Source organism: Calliopsis andreniformis, chromosome 12, assembly GCF_051401765.1.
Source record: "Calliopsis andreniformis isolate RMS-2024a chromosome 12, iyCalAndr_principal, whole genome shotgun sequence".
In the NCBI taxonomy this organism is placed as follows: Eukaryota; Metazoa; Arthropoda; class Insecta; order Hymenoptera; family Andrenidae; genus Calliopsis; species Calliopsis andreniformis.
In genome coordinates, this window is record NC_135073.1 from 19,406,522 (window position 1) to 19,425,180 (window position 18,659).

At 43.8% G+C, this 18,659-nt stretch overlaps 1 protein-coding gene across 2 annotated transcripts in view; it reads right to left on the reverse strand.

Moving 5' to 3' along the window:
• Cmpy (crimpy) overlaps positions 1-18,659 on the reverse strand; it is a 119,042-nt gene that overhangs the window by 78,595 nt on the left and 21,788 nt on the right. For both annotated transcript variants that reach the window (XM_076389961.1, XM_076389960.1), the window contains exon 4: positions 17,676-17,720. In XM_076389961.1, coding sequence (XP_076246076.1) covers positions 17,676-17,720 — 45 coding nt within the window. The remainder of the gene's footprint in view (positions 1-17,675; positions 17,721-18,659) is intronic.

Here is an 18,659-nt window from a genome sequence, read left to right on the forward strand (position 1 = left end):
GCTTCGCTTTTCTCGAGCTTTGCAAACGGCATAAAGCCGGCTTAAACTAGCTCGTTAACGTTTGTACGCTGTTGCACGGCTCATCGTTGCGGACACGAATGTCGAAGAATGAATAGGAAGCGTTTCAACGCGCTCGTTAGCACGTTCCTGTGGCTCACGCGGCTCACGCGGCTCGCGCGGCTCACGGGAGTTACGCGTGAGGCGAAAACAAGAGAGTCTAGAAGACTTCTGTACGTACGTACGCGGCCAGGTCCAGCAGCACGAGAGGAAGAGTCGTGCTTTTCTGCACGCGGCGAATACATTAAGAGATACAAATTACTGGGCGTCAAAGGTTCGGCCTTCACGGCGATGCGCAGAGCAAACTCCGTGTCGTTAACTTGCCCGTCTCTGCCTCTCCGTCAGTCAATTCTGACCGCCACCTGTGGCTTTACCAGTCTTTCACGGTCACCACCGTCAATTCCTCGGAATTCTACGCTCGAAAAAACGACAGAGACGCGACGAACCGCCGAAGCTGACTATTTAACGCGTCTCGTGAAAAACAAACGTCAACTTCGACGCGATAAGCGGAGCAGTCCCCAAGGTCAGCCCTGAAATTCCAGTTCTGTTCCAGACCACCGATATATCGGAGTGACACCGCCGCCGCGCGGCGGCGGGAGGAGGGGGATTAAAATTACACGCACGAGATATATCCAGCTGGTAAAGAGGAACGCATACAGCGCAACTACCGACCCGTTTCAGACACCTATTCCCTCCTCGTGTTTACATATCGCAGCTATACCTGTCCGAGGAAAAAAGCTACTCGATGACCTTGATCTACGTGCCAGTCACACTGTCTGCTGCGATATTCGCGATAATTTCCACCGAGCTAACTAAGGCACTGGCAATTTCCTTCCGTCTCTTCGTCAGGTATTTTTTACTTACAGAAGAACATCTTCAAGGCGACTGAAAACTACGGGATCCTGTCGCGACGATCTTCGCCACAAAATGTCACAACAACTGGAGGCTAGGTCGCTCGACGATGCACAATGATTTTCGATTCACTGGACAACCTGCTCGAAGCGGGCTCCTCGAGTAGGCGCACAAGTCGCGAAATCGCGAGCAAATTGGTGACACAAGCACGAACGCGGCGTGAACGCGGCGTGAACGCGGCGGGAACGCGACGTTATCGCAACGACGCAACTACCACGAACCGAAACTCACGCGAGGCGCGAGCGAAACTGACTCGAGCCGTGACTCGGCCGCCGGTTTTATACGAGTGACTGGTTTCTCCCCGACGCAAGCGACGGCCACGGTGCGTACACACGCACTCGAGAGAAGGCACCGACGCGACGTGTATACCTGCCTGCGTGCCTCCGCTTCACCGTTCATTCGCTTGTTCACTCGTGCTTGACCCTTTGCCGCGGAACGGACAAGTTGCCTCGGTCACTCGGCCTACCACTACGATTTATTGTAAACACTATCAACCTATGTAGGCCGAATGCCCACTTCCCCCTCCTTTCCTTTTCTTTTTTCATTTTCGAGTCGATCGTTTTAGCCTCTTGCAAACAGTTGGACAACTATTAGATTCAATTCTTAGCCTCTCGAAAGCTCTTTTAATCGAAAGAACTTGATAGGCACTTCACGCTGGTCGGTGAATCGGAGAAATCTATTTGCAGGATAATAGAATGGGAGATTAATTTGCGCTTATGCAACGGCGTCTATCTGTTTCCCCTTATTTCACGTCGACGCAGCTCCGCATGTTTTATCTCCGATTACGGGCAAGCGATCGAAGCTTGGGCGCAGAATCGCGAGTAAGGTGAAAGTTACGTACCGCGGGGGGATCGTTTTATTTTGAATACGACGAAAAGCAAGCCTTCCATGGCACGTGACTCATCCTCACGCTATCGGGTAGGCGAGCTCGACGACCCTGACTACTCGTACTTTATTTCTGTCCTTCATCGGCAGAATTTAACGTGCACCATTACCTCGCGAGTCTAGACTCTAGCAACGCAACGACGACCTCGATCAACGTCAAGCGACTCGCCATAATTCAGGGGCGAGAGAGGCTCAAAGTACGCGAAGGGATGTTCGAAAAACCACTCCTTGATTATTTCACGGGAGAAGTAGCGCAAGAACCGAATAGTTTATTAGAAATTCTACTGTTTACTAGTAAATACTAGGGCGATTTATAGGGGGAAGCGGTATTCCCTACTTGACCCTGTTTCTCGAGAACGTGCTCTCGCCCTCCTTTACCTCCCTCCATTCTGCTTTCGAGAAATCATCGTGGAGGGAAGATGGGGGAGAATCCATATCCTCGGCCCGACAGAGACAGATCCTGCCGCTGCCAGATCCTCGCGAAGATCTCGAGTCTCCGCGCTCCGAGTCGACTCGACTCGAGTCGAGTCGTAAGATAACGCGCGTCAGAGCCCTCCAAAGGCGGCGAGTTTACTCACGGAAAATTGCCTTCCCGTGCACCCAGACGGGGGAGGGGGAGAGAGAGAGAGAGCTCTAGCATGTGCATCCGCACTTATATACCGGCGTCTCTGTGTACTCCGCGAAAACGAGAACTTGGAGGAGACGTGTATTTATCAAATATCCGTCTCGCGTTAAGCGAAGCCAATCTTCGATCGGGAACCATCGTTCAGGGCAAAAAGCAGGTATTCGGGTAAACGAGCGAAAACGATTATTACGACAGCGTGCAGACGTGCGAACAACAAGCAGTGAAGCTGCAGTGGTGCAACCATGGCAAGTATTAACTCGTGGCTGTAGCCGCGGGCTCGTTCGCAGTGCGCGTTTATACGTTTGCGCGACAACGCGTACGTCGCGGTAGCCGTTCAACGCATTTAGCCAAATGGAGAAACGTAACGCGCTATTTCTCTCGCTACTCGGATTATTGCTGCAGTATAAACTCGTATTTATGCCCGGTTGAAAAGTTGCCCCAGCGATTTGAAACTTCGAAGACGAACTACCGGCTGACCTCGCGCGCTACCGTCCGTCTCGATGCGATATCTAAACGACTCGACGTTATAATTGTTCTTTCCGGCGAAATTACTCAGCCCGAAATAACGCTTTAACGACACGAACGGGAATAAAGTGCCGCGAGCCACTTGCTTCGATACATCGCCGTCGTGAAACTTTAAAATATCTTCCTAAAATACAAACGAGAGCATGCAGATGCTGCGAGTATAATTTGGGAGTTAGCCTGGAGTCTAAAGTACAATGTACCATCGCTCAAAGACTCGATTTCCATCAAAGACGGTCTATTTAGAAGACAGAAATCGATTTCCTTTTATTATCTGTTCGCAAACCCACTGGTAGAAATTGCGTTTCGATTTTGCAACCGGCTGGGAAGCGATGAAACTTTTAACGCAACACGCTGTTCAACTTTAATAAAACAAGAGCGAATTCCTATCGGGATGCGTACTTTCAGCCACTTTTCCAGCCAACTCGAAACACCTCTCTCACGCGTGATTATGCTTTCATGCGTCGAAACGCGCGAATAAATTTCCTGGAAGAAATTCGATACCGTGGCCGCGAATCGAATATAACAGGCTAAGCCCTGCTAAGCTCGAACCGATGTACTACAAGAAACGAGAAAAGAAAGACTCGCAAGTTCGAAGTTTCCCTGTTTCCACCGATCGAACACTCAAAGGTTGTCTCCTTGTTCTCGGATGAAAAGTTCTTTTCTCGCTGCGAGTCGATCCTCTCGAGTTCGATCAACGAATACGACGAAAGAAGTGGAAAAATTCCCTGCTGCACAGACACCGGCCGTGCTTCGTGACGTTCACAATGAAGACTGATTGCACGTTAATCGATCTACGTTCACAATTCATTGGCTACTGTTCTACTAATTAGAATACATTTGCGGGTTTACCCATAGCAACCGATACACGCTTTGTTGACAAGCGTGCATTGATTTCAAACTATTGGCTACCTACGTTAATGTCGATTTAACTTGTGGTGTGTACAATACTTGCTACAACATTTCAACTATATGACTGCATATTAATATACAATTCGGAAAATAAATGCTGAGTCCTTCTGGCTAATCGTTTAAGCTCTTTATCGAAGGCAATACCGTGCAAAACGATAGCAGTCTTACAATTATCGAACGCGTCTCGAAATTTAGATAACAATGGCGTTCAAATTTTGAAATTCCTTTTCCCTAGCAAAGCAGTTCCAAAGGTTGGTCACAAAGCAGAACGCTTAAGATCGAAATGCCGTTACGAGCGATATCGAGCGTAAATATGAACACGCGCTTATATAGAATTCCTTCGAGTCGCCCGGTATCCGTACTACTCGAGTAATTCAGGATTATCGGATGTCTTGCAATATTGGCTAATACCATTCGAAATAGGCCAAGATAGTTTTTGTATTTCGGACAAATTGCATCGTTCCACGATCGCGAGTTATGGCTTTTCGATATTCCATGGTAAACCGAACGTATTTATGTACCGTCGAGGAGGTGGGGGAATTTGATAATTTTTAGTCTGCCGACGAGGTGCATAATGAATAAACCGCGGTCGATCCAAGGGAGATTTAACCTGCGGATGTTTATATTCCGCGCAGGTTTACGCAACGCACAGACACGCGCGAGTAGCGAACGGGAACGACGCGTGTTCGAAATTCAAAGGTACATCCTGATATCCTCGTATCGGCCAGTGCGGTTGCATCGTTTTCCAATTTCCATAGAACATTTGCGAACAGGCATCGATTTACAAAGCCAACCCGTGGCATGGCGGTCCGCCGATTGCTATTTTACTTTGTGATTTCGAAAACCGCAACGAGCTCGACGACTTTCAACTTTTCCAGCCGTCGCGACTCATACTACGAACGCGATACAATTTCGCTGATCGAATCTGCCCACGTCTGCCGGCGCGGCGCAGCGCGGCGCAGCGCGGCGCAGCGCAGAGCAGCGCGGCGCGGCGTTCCGCAATCATTACGAACCTTGCAACGCGTACACGTACACGAAGCAACCTATTATCGATTCACGTTTTATACAGGCTTCTCTTACAACAGAACATACTCGCTAACGGATTAAAATCACGCCAATTCCGCACATCCATTACCCTATCGAACCTTTGTATCGAAGGATGAACAAGTTTTTTTCAAACTCAGCAGCCAACTGAACAGGAATTTTGGAAAATGTCGTTTCGATGGGTAGCTGCTCTCAGACAGAACAACGATCGCGGAATTTCTTCTTCTTCTCGAGTTCCATGGTCCGAGACGGTACACGAATACGAAACAAAGAGGTGGCGGTGCCTCATAGCCTGGCTGCGCAAACGTATGGAAGAACGTTTCTGCCTCTCGCGAAAGACCAGCGGCGAGACGTCAGAGAAACACGCTGGAAATCATTACACCAAAGGAAAAAGCTCTTTGATACTAATCCCTTACGTATTCACCAAGTCCGAAGAATAAGGTACATTTCTGTCGGTTCGATGCGATGGAAAGAGGAGCTTGCGAGGAAGTTCTTTCGCATTCCTATGAGTCAGCGTAGCAAGCAGCGTAGGTAGACTCATTGATTTCCACGGTACGTGACAAGAGCGATCGACCGTGAGTATTTTCAGGATCCGTGTGCCTCCTGTTGGAACGATGGAATGGATCCAAACTTCTGCTCTTCATCTTTTTTCTCCGTAAGAACGTCCAAGTGGATTGTCTTGTTTTCCACATCGACGGAGAATTTGATTCCATCTTCCGAACGAAAACTCCGCCATTGTAAAAGAGAAACGCGAATTTCCTGACGACGCATAAAGTCCGAATTTCATCTTCATCTCGTTTAGGTGAACTGTTCGCTTCGAAACGTCCCGCGTTCGCCAATATTCCTGTAACGCCGATTTTTCACAGCCTCGTTACCCCCACGTTTTTCCCATTTCCGAGCTTCAACTGCAGAGAAATGAAGATTAAAAGTACGTAAAACACGCGAAGCCAGTTTTTCGAGTTTACTCAAAGACGATAATACGTAAAGGAGGTTGGTGGAGTAACCGCGGAATTTGCAGTCGAGCGGAGCTTCCGTGGCGAAGCGTGAAACTACGCGAAGGCACGCGAAGTACTTGAAAATGGTTTAGCAAGTGCAGGCAACTTTGGCAGTGAACCACGTCGACATCGTCCAGCCGGCACGATCTTCCGACGTTCTCCGCTCCTCTTTGCTTCCTTCTGCCCTCCTTAATCGCCGCTACCCTCTTCCCTCGTACATCTTTCAGTCGATTTTTATTCGCCTGTCGATCACACGTTTTCAGAGGATAAAGGGAGAGCTTTAAAGATCTCTGACATGCGAGATAAGCAACGACTTAATCGTGCTTCCCAGAAACGAAGTGCGCTTATGAGAGGCGAAATGAGTATACGAGACTATTTACGACTTTGGCAAAAAGCAGAGGAAACGAAGGAAGAGCGCGGCGAACAAGGAGAATTTGAAATATTTACGTCTGGCGCGCACAGTGCTTTTAGATAAGGACGTTTACTCACGAAACACTTGCACGACATCAGTAAACAAAATGTACTCGGACCTGAAACCCGACGTGGCTCTCGCGAGCGCATTCGTCGTCGCAAATTGGAAAAATATACCACGATAAAGAAGCAATTGCAACGACGGGAATCGTATGAAGATTGAGCAACCGAAAGTCCCACCTTTTTCTTAACATAAATTCCAGGAAATGCAGTCGAGAAAACGAGATGAGAAAGGCGTATCCATTGCACGGTCCAACTAAGCACTAGACGCTGTACATTTGGTCATCGTTCAATAGCAATTTTCTTCCTCGACATCCTGAATACTTCCTATAGGTCACAGGGGAAGAGGTTGCAGGTAAATCAGGAGCTGGGACCTTACCTTTGGAGCTGCGCTAAGTACAGCCCAAGAATTAGAGTTCCGCTACAGACACCTGAGAGGACTTTGGAGCTTTCCTTCCATAGACGTCAGGGTTAAGAAAGAGAACAAAAGTTCTCCGCGAAATTGAAAATACGCGCGCTCGGTTCAAAACAAACATCGGCTGCGCTGCGAATCACGAAATACCGTAGGATTTCTCGTGAGGTTAGGGAAAGCGGATTCGCGAGCCCAGTCGGGTCATAGAAGGATCAGGTCGAATGGTTGCTTTCAGTGATTACATTTGCAAGTCAAACGAGCCGGTCGACAAGATGGTGTGTATACATACTTATATATATATATATACGAAGGCTGAGGCTATCAGAAAAGGGTCAAAGGACCAGAGGGGCTGAAAAAATAAGGGGATATCGATGAAGAGAAAAGTTACGTTGCCTCGAAGAGCGCCTCAAACAAACTCCTGGAAGTTGGAACTTAGGAAGAGGTGAAAGCGAGAGAGAAAGAGCGGCACAGGGGTAAGTTTCATTTCGCGAGAAGGTGAAATGGAGTATGGAAAACGAAGCGAATCGTCGAAGGGAATGTGTCACTGCTCCCCCTTCTATCTCCCTCAGTCTCCTAGGATCCGTGGAAAAGAAAGGAGAGCTGAGGAGTAAGTAGGTGTGGGGTCCTAGGGGAAGGAGACGATTGAGGAAAAAGCAGGGAAAGGCGAGAGGATAGGCGAAGAAGCCGTCAGAGACGGAAAGCGGGAAGAGCGGCGGAACGACTTGGTAGGTTTATCCCGGACTAGCTTCATTTTCAACCCTCGTCTGAATATAAAAGACAATTTAATTATAGGGGGATTTTCAAAGGCAAGTCGCCTCCTTCTTCCTCACTCCTCGTTTCCTCCCGCTTCCTTTTATCCTTTTATCCGTCGACTCCGGATATCTCGTAAAACGGAACAGAAGACGCATGCATCTACATGCTCTGTGCGCGTAGCTGGCCGCGTAAGGGAGCGTACAGGTTGAAAGAAAGCATCGCACGGAGATTACGACTAAGCTGAAGCTTTTACATGTTTATTCCACTGATAATTTCTTCATCTTTGTTCTCGTTTAAGCGCAGAAAGCCGAGCGGTGAAGCGCGTGATTTCGCTTCGCGACTCGGCGCGCTTTGATCCACGAAAGGGAAGACGAATTACGGGTAAAAACGCGGCTCGTTTCATCAAGCCAAGGAGAAGAAATTCAGGCCGGATGAGTGGCCGGAAACGTTTCAAGAAAATTATGTCTACTTGATGTAACACGAGAATGTTTTACGCGAAAAAGGGGAATGCTACGCTTACGGACGAACCTTTCCTCCTAAGTAGGTACGTGGCTCGTTTAGAAATCTTGCGCGTGTGGAGCACGTAATGTCGCGAAAATCACGGCGGGGTGAAATTTCCGCAAAAACCGAAGCAACGTTAGCTCGCGGAGAAGCCAAGTAAATTATGGATAAAGTTGCCCAGTTGTGAAACGTTGGTTGTTTCATCGGACTTGTAAATCAAACGAAGGTAAATACGTCCGGCAGGAAACCAAGCGAAATAGAATTAAATGCATTCAATATAATTTGCGTTGCGTTTGTTCGCATTGAAACAGCACCGGTAACGCGTTTTAAATCCTCGCCTCTGTAATTCACTCACGACTTGACCCATTTTTCCCTCTGAAGCGCGCATAATCCCCGTGTGTTTTCTTTTCCTCCGAAACCAACGCGCATAGGTGGCATTGATGTACACACCGGTCCTGCTAATTCAATTAACGTTGTGCTGAAACGTTCGTTTATCACGCAGATATACTATGAGCAAACCTAGAACGAAAATTTCCGTCTCGTTTTAAACACTTCAGAACGCTTCTTTCGCTTTTTCTCCGTCGTTACAATACAATTTTTCTATCGTTCATGATCGATACAGATGCACCTAGATATAAAAATACACTATGATTTGCTTAATTGAGATCGCAGTCAGCTGTAAATTGGATCGAACAACGCGGCAATTGCATGTTCCATACATCGTGCAAGATGCAACAGATGTCATATTAGAGAGGTGCATAATAAAATGTACGATTTTCACCTGTAGTTATACTTAGTTATATGTGATATCTCTATCATTTTTTTTCATTAAAAAATTATCAAAGTCTGTGTTTATTGAAATCTCTACTACTCTAATTCCAAAGTTTTACCTGCGAACATCAAAAACACACCCATAATCGAGTACTTCATAATAGAGATTAAGCAGTATTGTTGAGGCAAAATTGCAGCCATTTAAATAAACTTTGAACAGCTTTTTATACCAATGTACAAACTATATTCCACGAGCATGTAAGCCAACCAAACAACCAGAGGGGTTCGAAATCCAGCTCTAATCGTGATAATTAACAAATACATGGTATAGGAGACCACGTATTGTTAGGCTGATGTTTGCATTGCGAATCGTACTGGATAAATGATGCGATGTTTCGTGCTATTTCACATTATCGCGATGCATATCGTATAAGGATTAAAGTTAGCAACTTTCATTTAAATTTCACGCAGCTATTTTTTCTTATCGTCACGTTTTGTTCGATAAGACCAAAAAAAAAGGTTATTGGTCGAGAAAGGAGATTGAGTGGACACTAATATAATTACAATTCAGTCGAATGTTAGTCACCATTTCTATCTGGAGAAATTTCTGGAAAAACTCGAGATATACGTGGTACGTGTCTGCGTGGATCAGAATCTGGAATAAATCTTCGCGACACCGAAACAATGAGCGTTATTAAATATTTGGTATAGATAGAAGGTTGGTCGAGGCTAAGAGAGGTGCGACCAAAGGAAAGGAGCCAACAGAGAGGGAGATATAGGAGAGCAGGGATGTAGCCAGAATGGTCGTAGTGTCATTTACATATAAATTGCCCGCCTAAAATCATACTCGCGTTTAATTTTCCGCTTCCAGGCCGACCATGCGCCAGCATGCTCAGTCCCCTTCTACGGCTTTTGGCGCTCTTAAATTGGCGTAACGTATCTGTCCGCTCTGATCGCGCTTAAATCACTCCAACTGTGTATAATTTCAAGTTAATCTGAAATTACTAGATGGCCGTTCAAATGGAAATTTTCTCTTGCGGTCAGGGATTTTATTCTCGACGCTGCGGAATGCGTGAAAAAGTATGCGCGCAGAACCGATGAGTGTAAAGTGCGATAAGATAAGAAACGTTTATACCGTGGCAGCTATGTAAATGAAAAGATCGCAAAATTGTAGGTTCGCCAAGGGTTCTTTCTTTCGCGTTCCCTTGGCCGTCGCAATCGTTACGCTGTCCCCTGTCTACGGTTCTATTTGCAGGAACAACAATTGAAGGTCCTCGTAGACGCAGCCTCCACTCTAGACACGTATATGTATACAAGCGTACCTAAATCATTATTCATACTTCAAGAGACAGCGAAAACGCGTAGTGTAAACTCCTGTAGCGAAGAATAATCAGTCGCGTTGCTAAATTCAGCTTGGATTTAGTCTCTGTTTCGTTGCGATACTTGCGATAGAAGGAGAACGCAGTAGCGATAAACGAAAGAAAGTGTTTTATAGTAATAGCAGTAATAACTTTCGAGCTTTCCTCGTGATTTCGTAAAGATGGAAAAAATTGCAATTAGAGAAAGAGCCTCGGGCGAATTATGCGGAACAACCGACAGACTACGTCTGGACGAATCCCCACGGATTGTGGCAGAATAATCAAGCCTGTCCTTACGCGTTCATGGAAACTGCAGCAAGGCCTCCGGCGCTGCTTGTATATTTCATATTTTACGATGTGTACGCAGGTCCATCGCGAGAGCAAATAGAGAAGAAAGGAAAGGGGGGAGGCGGACAAGTAGAAAGAGAAGTTGAAACTTCCTGCGGTGCATTCCGCTGGAGGCAAACCGGGTATGGTGCATTAACCGAGCATTTACGTAAGTCGTGCAACGAAAAGAGGTTCGTCGATGGATCGTCCTGCTCGCGAATAGTCATTTTTATGCTTCGCGTCGTCTGCTATATCTTGTCCATACTATTTTCCCCTATACTCGGATTTCACTCAAGCGCATTCGGCCTTTCGGAAATGTGCTACTAGTATAAAATATTCGTAACATTGCTTCCATGAATATGCAATTCATATTAATGAATTTCGGGTATTGTTTCTACTCAAAATTATCGATATATAAATTACTTGGGTACATGAACGTCTATGAGGTATCTTGTAAGATGAATATCAGCCAGGTAGAGTATGTTCTGTGTTCACGGTAGATTTGCCTCGTAATTCACGTGCAGAAGCTCATGCAGTACCATACGCTTTGTATCTATAAGGAATACAACAGTTCACAGGAACTCAGCACAGCTGAAATGGGTACAACCAGGATGAACCAGCTCTGAGACGAACGCTTTGTTGCTACTGCGGTTTCATGTATTAGTATATGTGCCAGATTCATGCGACGTCGATATTTCAGCCGACTACTTGGAATCTATGAGAGAACGGCCGAATTTACGAGACTTGGACTAGGCTGGAATCGCTGTCGAATCTGTTTTTGTAATCCTGGATCCATACTGAAAACAACATCAACGAAAATACAGCGTACAAACATTCTGGAGGATCTTCCAGTATTTTTCAAGTTTCAAGAATTTCGAAAGAAACGAGTCCACTCAATCACTAGGCATCTTCAACCATTTCGGTGTTGCAGTGTATGTACCTCTAGTGAAAGTTACCGTAGTCGCTCTTGGTACGTAGCAAATGTTCAAAAGTGGTTCACTATCCTGTCACCCTCGTAACAAAAGGGTTGGGACGGTAGTCCAAGCGAGTTTACCATAGTTGAAGAGATAGTCTATGAACTCACTCGCCAAGAAAGCTTCTCGACGACTCAAGTATTTCGTCTTCTCAGATATAGCTAGGTACTCGGCTGATTTTCGTCTTTCATGCGGGTGACCAAATAATCGGATTTCTTAAACACCCAAAATCGATAGTCTAAGCTCTAAATTTGCATTAACTCAAATAGATATATTTAATCATGTTTCTTAAGTCGTCTGCGCGGAAACTAGGAAACTGCTATCGCGAAGCACGAGTTTTATTTTTAATTTCATTCGCTCGGTTTATTGCTTGACCCAATTAATTCTGGCGTTCGGAATTTATCGGTGAAATGTCACTCGTGCAATTCCAAATCTCATTTCAGATTTATAACGTTCGAACGTTTACAACTAAATTTGTATACGAAGAATAATACATGGAAACAAGTGATCGAAAGTGGAATCGCTCAGGCACGTGCGTTAAACAAAGCGCATCGCTGAAAAGACTTGCTAACACATATAAACGACACACCAAGGAGTATTTAACGTGGAAATTGTTTGCAAACCTGCAAACCCAGTAAATTTCTCTTTTGGTCCAAGTAATACGATAAATATAATACGTACAAATAAAGCAAAAGTTTTCCTTGTAACCATCAGGTAAGTGTAAAACAAGGAGATGAGACAATGAAAAAACTTTTAGAAAGGAAAATAAGAATTTCGGCTGAAATTCAAGACGCTCTATTATTCAAACGATTAAAGATAAAGCAAGAATATCGAAGGTAGAATCGATAAATATAAATATGTTGGGAAACGACTTAGTATTCGATGCATGGGACCGTCAAGGCAACAAATTATCAACCACGACGTGGGAGAAGCTGATGGGCACTGGTGAAATAAAAATAATCGTGAAGGCACCGCACAAAAAGAGGGAAAGAATACGAATAGAGGGGTCGGTGAAGTTTGCCTTTTGGTGCACGTTATCAAAATTGAATTTCCAAATGCCTAAAACGGGCAGAAAGGAGGAGAAGAGAAAGACTACAAGCCCTCTGGCTGTTCCATCGTTATTTATGTCCCCGACGTACACCGCGGCAGAACCATTCTCGATATACAATAGAAATTTGTTCTCGCGACGTGTCGAGCAACTCTAACAGAGGGGAACTGAAAGAAACGAAGGTAAAAGGAACGAAGGAAGGGCGAGAGGATTCGAAGTCTCGCGCCAAAACGTTCTCGAGTTCCACGGAGTTTTAGGACCGTGAAAAGTGTTTTGGATCCTGGAAGGTCTTCCTATAGACTGGGTCAAAGAGAACAGAGAGAAGTAACATACTGAGATCAGATTGATTGCTCCTTTCACCCCTAGTGCTTCAAGGCCGAGCTAGTACAGATATATTCGCGATGCGGACAAGCGCAATTCGTGACCCGAAATCGAAACCTATGCCACCTTCGATTCGGATCTGGATTCCCTATCCGATTTGCGACCTGAATTTCTCGGTATCCGCTAATTGAACGTCAAAGTTTTGAAAATGAAATCGCAGGGATTCGCGAAAGTCCATTGTGGTGATCGCTCAACGTCTGTTTCCCTTTTTCCTCTTTCTCTACGAGATATTGCGAGCAGTCTGACACAACCTGTGTACGTAATTACGTCTACAGAACGAAACTGAAATTGTATGGGCTAATCCTACGCATTCACTTTGGTAATCAAAGGACTGATTAACTGAGCTACCGTTAGCTAATTAACGAAGAACCTTAAGTGTCTCTACCGCATCTACAGCCAAAATTTATTCTACATTCAACGCCATAAATTTGATTTTCTGTGATTCCTATATATTTGTGTTACTTTTTGCTTGGTTACTGTAGCAAACAGGAGTTACTCTGAAAGACTAACACGCGAAATTTTGCATCTATTCGAGGATTACCGAGGACTCAAGATTCCGCTCTATTTCTCGCAAATTATTTCGCGCGGAAGTGGAAAAGGAAATCGGAAACGTGGCATACATTAAGTGTCGCGAGGGTCTTTTGGTCCTTTGAGAACTCCCACTTCCTCTGTCTTGGGATCGCTTTAAAATTTGCTTTTACTTGCAAATACTTGACCTATCTTCGCACTACTCTCGTCGCGAACCTTTAACCTGAAGTCGGAAGTACCGTTATCGTTGGGTCAAAGCGTTCATTTGAAATCTACCCGATTAATTGAAGTCATTAAATTGTCATCTTCTAGTTCAATATAAAGTAGAAGAAACTTAAATCACTTACGAATTTTGCGTACTTGCAGTCAGGCAAATAGGCATGAAATGTTACTCTTGCATAATGAATGGTACGTCCTACTCGCAAATACAAAACGGGTAATTAAATAGTAAGCTGGAAGCACAAAAGCGTTGAATCTCCGTTAGTTTAGAATTTCCAATGGTTGTAGTCCGTGTACTTAGCTCTTAAAGCCAAAAACAACACTCGTTTATCGTTAGCAGCTTTGTTTCGTAAGTGTCTGGGAGCGTTGTTTTAGAACGGATTAACGCCATGGCATATTTTGAAATCCAACGCAAACCTAGAACGCTTTCTCCTTTTCTTCATTGCGTGTAATTCCATTTGGCGCTATTAACGAGTAAGATGGTCTTTTTGCTGCTAAGGGAGTAACTTTTTAACGACTGCTTTCGTTGGATTCTTCCAGCCGAGACTTTGTGCCTAGCTTGTCGCACTTTAGATTCCTTTCCCTTGAACAACCGGTCGCTTTATGAAGTACTTGAATTTCCCTCGAGACCAGTATCGTGATACAGACACCACGTCACTAGTCGCGTTCTTTAAATTACTTTCCAGAATACACCGCCAACTTTCGCACTCCGTTAAATTGACGACAGGTTATCCATTTCTTTTTATAAGACAGAGAAAGAGAAAGATGAAAGGAGTGACGAAAAAAGGAAGAGAATGGTCGTTAAGAGGAAGAAGGAGCAGCAACGAGTAAGAAGCAGAAAAATTCATTTCTATAAGAAACGAGACTGTAACAAAGAAAAGGGTAATCCGATTCTGCAACTAACGCTTCTAATTGAACTTCTCAGGTTACCGTAAAGTTCCAGCGTTGTTCGGAAGTGAAAATAAATTTTTAACAAAATTAATACCTGTAAGAAAAGTATTTCGAGAGAAGGTAAATTAATCCTTGGCCAGCGACACACTCGAGACTTTCCCAACGATTTCAAACTTTTCAAATTCACTTACGCCCGAAACGATTTTTTAATAGAAAGCTTCGTTTCATTTAACTCCGTACTGGCATAAACTTTGTTTTTATCGATATTCAGTTGGCTGGGTTTTTCTTGTTTTTTTTTTCTTTTCTTTTTTTTTTTTTTTTTTCAATCGAAAGCGCGAAGGAACTTTCATCGCGAGAACGGTGCCGGAGGCAACGCTCCGCCGCTGCAATTTCTATTTCGCTGCGTCCAACTGGAACCATCTTTTCTTCCCCCTTTGTGTCCGTTCCTAGTCGTTCCTGATAAAAAGGTTCGTTGCCATGAAACTTGGGACAATCTCATCGTTTTATCCGCGCAAATATGCTCAGACTACGCAACCATACACTTCTCTTTCTCTCTTTCTTTCGAGATTCACCAATTATTTCAGTAACAGGAAAAACGTCAATTCGACGATTCGAGTGTTCATTTCCTCTGCATCAAAGCTACTGCTGCGTTTCATAACGTGTTGTTCTCATCCTCCATTTACAGGTAACTAAACACATATGTGGATAACAAGCAGTTGCCTTTTTCCTGAAGCTGAACTATTTAAAATACAAATGCTCACCTCCTCACGCTCTCGGCGTTTAATGCAAACAAAGTATCGTAAATTATCTTCCCACTGAGAGACACGTTAACAGAAACGAAAATGAAATTCGTAGCTGGTTACGTTTGTGTTACAAGAGGAGGCTGGCTTCTCTGGGAAACGAAAGAACACAAACGATTTGAAATAATGCTCTGGACTCGCACTGAAAAGCGAGAGCTGAGGAAACTACCAAACTACTATCGACTGCAGAAACTCGAGACATTCCGGAAGCCTGTAAAACCGTGAAGACGTTTCGTGGACTTCCACATATTTGTTAAGAACTCGAAACTGGAAAAAGACGCCGATCCGGAATTGTATTTCTCCACGATTCTCCTACTGTGTTTGGAGTCGCGATACTAACGAGTTGCAAAGATTCGCAACAATAGCGTGACTTCTTTGAAGGAAGAAAGTTTGGAACTTCTCGTTGCGGTCAGGTGTACATTTCAAAAGAAAGTTAGGGAAATATCTTGCTTTCACAATTGCTCAAAAGAATTATATTCTAGGGAGGACCTTATGAAAATGCAGACGTTTCCGAGTTAATAAACATTCAGAGCAACCCGCATCCTTATAATTATCATCTAATTTTATTCAAATTACTTTGGATTTCTTAATCAAAATCAGTCGCAACTTGATTTCTCGATTTAATTTTTAATTGGGAATCAAGTTAATCGCTCTGACATTTCAGCTTGAAACCTCCTAACTCCCTGACAATTATATTAGTGGAAATATCTGAGATTCAACGGGAACATTCTGAATTCGACGACCAAGGCTTGAACGTTGACGAACCAATCTCGCTGAATCGATTGGGTACCGCGGTCGCGCAGAAATTCTTATCCAGTTCAAATGAATAACTGCGTTAAATTGAATTGGTATCGTCAATATCGAATCGTGGTTACTCTTCGTTAAGGTTTCTGTTATTACTCTATACTTTATCACATCACGTTTTTTTTTTTTTTTTTTTTTTCATATATTGAGTTCATTAAAACCCTCATTAATTAGTCTTTGTCTGCATTCAGTTGGCTCTGATCGCAAAAGATTTAAGCGTAACAAATTGAAATCACGAATTAGTCCTAAGTACAAGAGTTCTTATCGAGGTAAAAGTTGACACCATATTCTAAGGTTTCCAGACGTATACGTTCGAAGTACATGAAATTTCTTTTGTTACTTCAGAGGAGTCTCGGTGAAGTTTCGTCTTCTCTCGCTCTGGCCGTAATGTTTCGCATGAAAGAGGCTAACGTGTCTCGCCTAAAAACGGAAGTTCTTATCGCCCGGTATTGTTGCCCTTTCGTTTTTGTTTCACAAAAGGCGAACCGCTCGCCTACCAAATTGAATTAGTTCCTCGCGCCTGGTGGATCTGAACTACCGTCTGGTTGACCCCCACGACGGCTTCCCACCACTGTCTCTTCGAGTAATTCAATTCTTCCCTTATGCGAGTCGACCGTCTCCCCCGATACCCTTTACACGCCTCTAGACCACCAACTCAGTTTTCCCTCTCGTGCTCAGCTCTCGCTAGCGAAAACTAACCAGACTACCTTTCTTTTCTCATTTACTCGACAGAAAATGTGTCTGATACGTCACGTCGATAGCACTACCAATTGAGGCAACTATGGTCTCCTCGATGTCGCAAGCTAAGCCCTTTACTCTTTCGGTTTCAATTCAAGAAAAAGATGTTTAACGTTGCAACATTACAACTGCAAAATTTAATTAATTAATGTGCCGTAGAACGATGTTAGTAACGATGCTTTTACGTTTGTTCGTAACACTGAATCCTTTTCCACGGTTATCAAAAATAGAATAGGGTGTAATATTAATAAGCGAGAAATAACCGGTACAATATTAATAACTGTTGATCGATGTGCAGAAATAAAAAAGCAAAAAAAAAGTTCCACGTTTCATCGTAAAAGGGAAACGAGATTTTCTCGCAAATAAATTTCAATTTATTATTATCGCAACAACACGTACGGTCTGCCCCAGAAATTGATGCTATAGAAATTCGAAATATTCGAATGAAAATCGACGTAAAAGCCTGGTCATTCTCCAAGCAAGTACAACATTTTTCCGATGTAATTATTAACGGAATAACAGTGATCCTGCTGCGGATGAACGAAGAATTCAAATATTGGTCGAAATGAAATATTATTTGGGAAATAAAAAATCCGTAAGAAAAGTGCACGGTGCAGTTTGTTAAGGAAACCAAGGCATACTCATGTAATTTCACTTTAATCCCTTAAACTCAATCGTCGATGAATACTAAACACACTCAATTAAAACTCCCCTGGAAAGTTTCGAAATTGGCTAAAAGTGACTCACCTTCAACGTCGTCGACTGTCGCGTCTCCGGAATTAAAGAGGTCATCTGAAACAGAAGTTTGTCAGCATTAACTCAGAGAACAGTGTAGGTACTCGGTGCGGAAGATACCCGTCGCAAATCAATTAATAGTTATTTTCCGCTCTCTTTAACGTGCTTCATTTAATTGCATAATGAGATGGTCTCGTAAATAAGCTACGCAATTAAATGAACGAACAAACAGTCCTGCATGAAATGAAAAATATATTTTATTCAAAAATGTTCGTTGAGCAAATACTTAAATAAATGGATTGTAGAGAGATTAATATGGTAAGTAAGTTTTGCGCAAAATCGACACAGATCCTAAACAAACTGTAAGTCGTCCGGATACATCGACCACAGCATCCTCCAGTTAATCTTCCTCGGACAACCATTGCGGTATTTGCCGTTAATATTTGCGAACACGTAATTGCTCTTTACTCTAATCAATCCTTCGTTCGGTTTACACGCTTCAAGATTTTCGAAAGCCTTCTTCAGAATAATTTAGTAAATTACGACAAAGTGGTCCATGAAAACGGGAATGAAAACGTGCTGGTATTAAGATGCCTTCCGATACACTAACTAAGCTTCCGCTTAATTCTATGATATTTCATTCCATGATATTCCTGTAGGTACATACAAGGCTCTTAATTGTGTACTCTTGTAAACTATCCTGATCGTGTCTTCGAAAGGGATTAAATTGAATCTTGCGATCAATAAACCGTTCGTGTAACGACCTAATTATGAAATTATTGGTCGTTCAAGTGTATAAAAGGAGATATCCCGTGAACGTGGCGTAAGCCCATGGCAAAATCCACCTTTGCGACCTCCTGCACCCTTACGAAAATCATGAATTGCCACGCCTTGATGCGGTACGCAGGAAAACTGAGCTACCGAAATATTTGCAAGACCTCCCTTCTGCCACGTGACATCACGATGTTTCGCCAAATCGTCGAGGCAAGTAGCGAT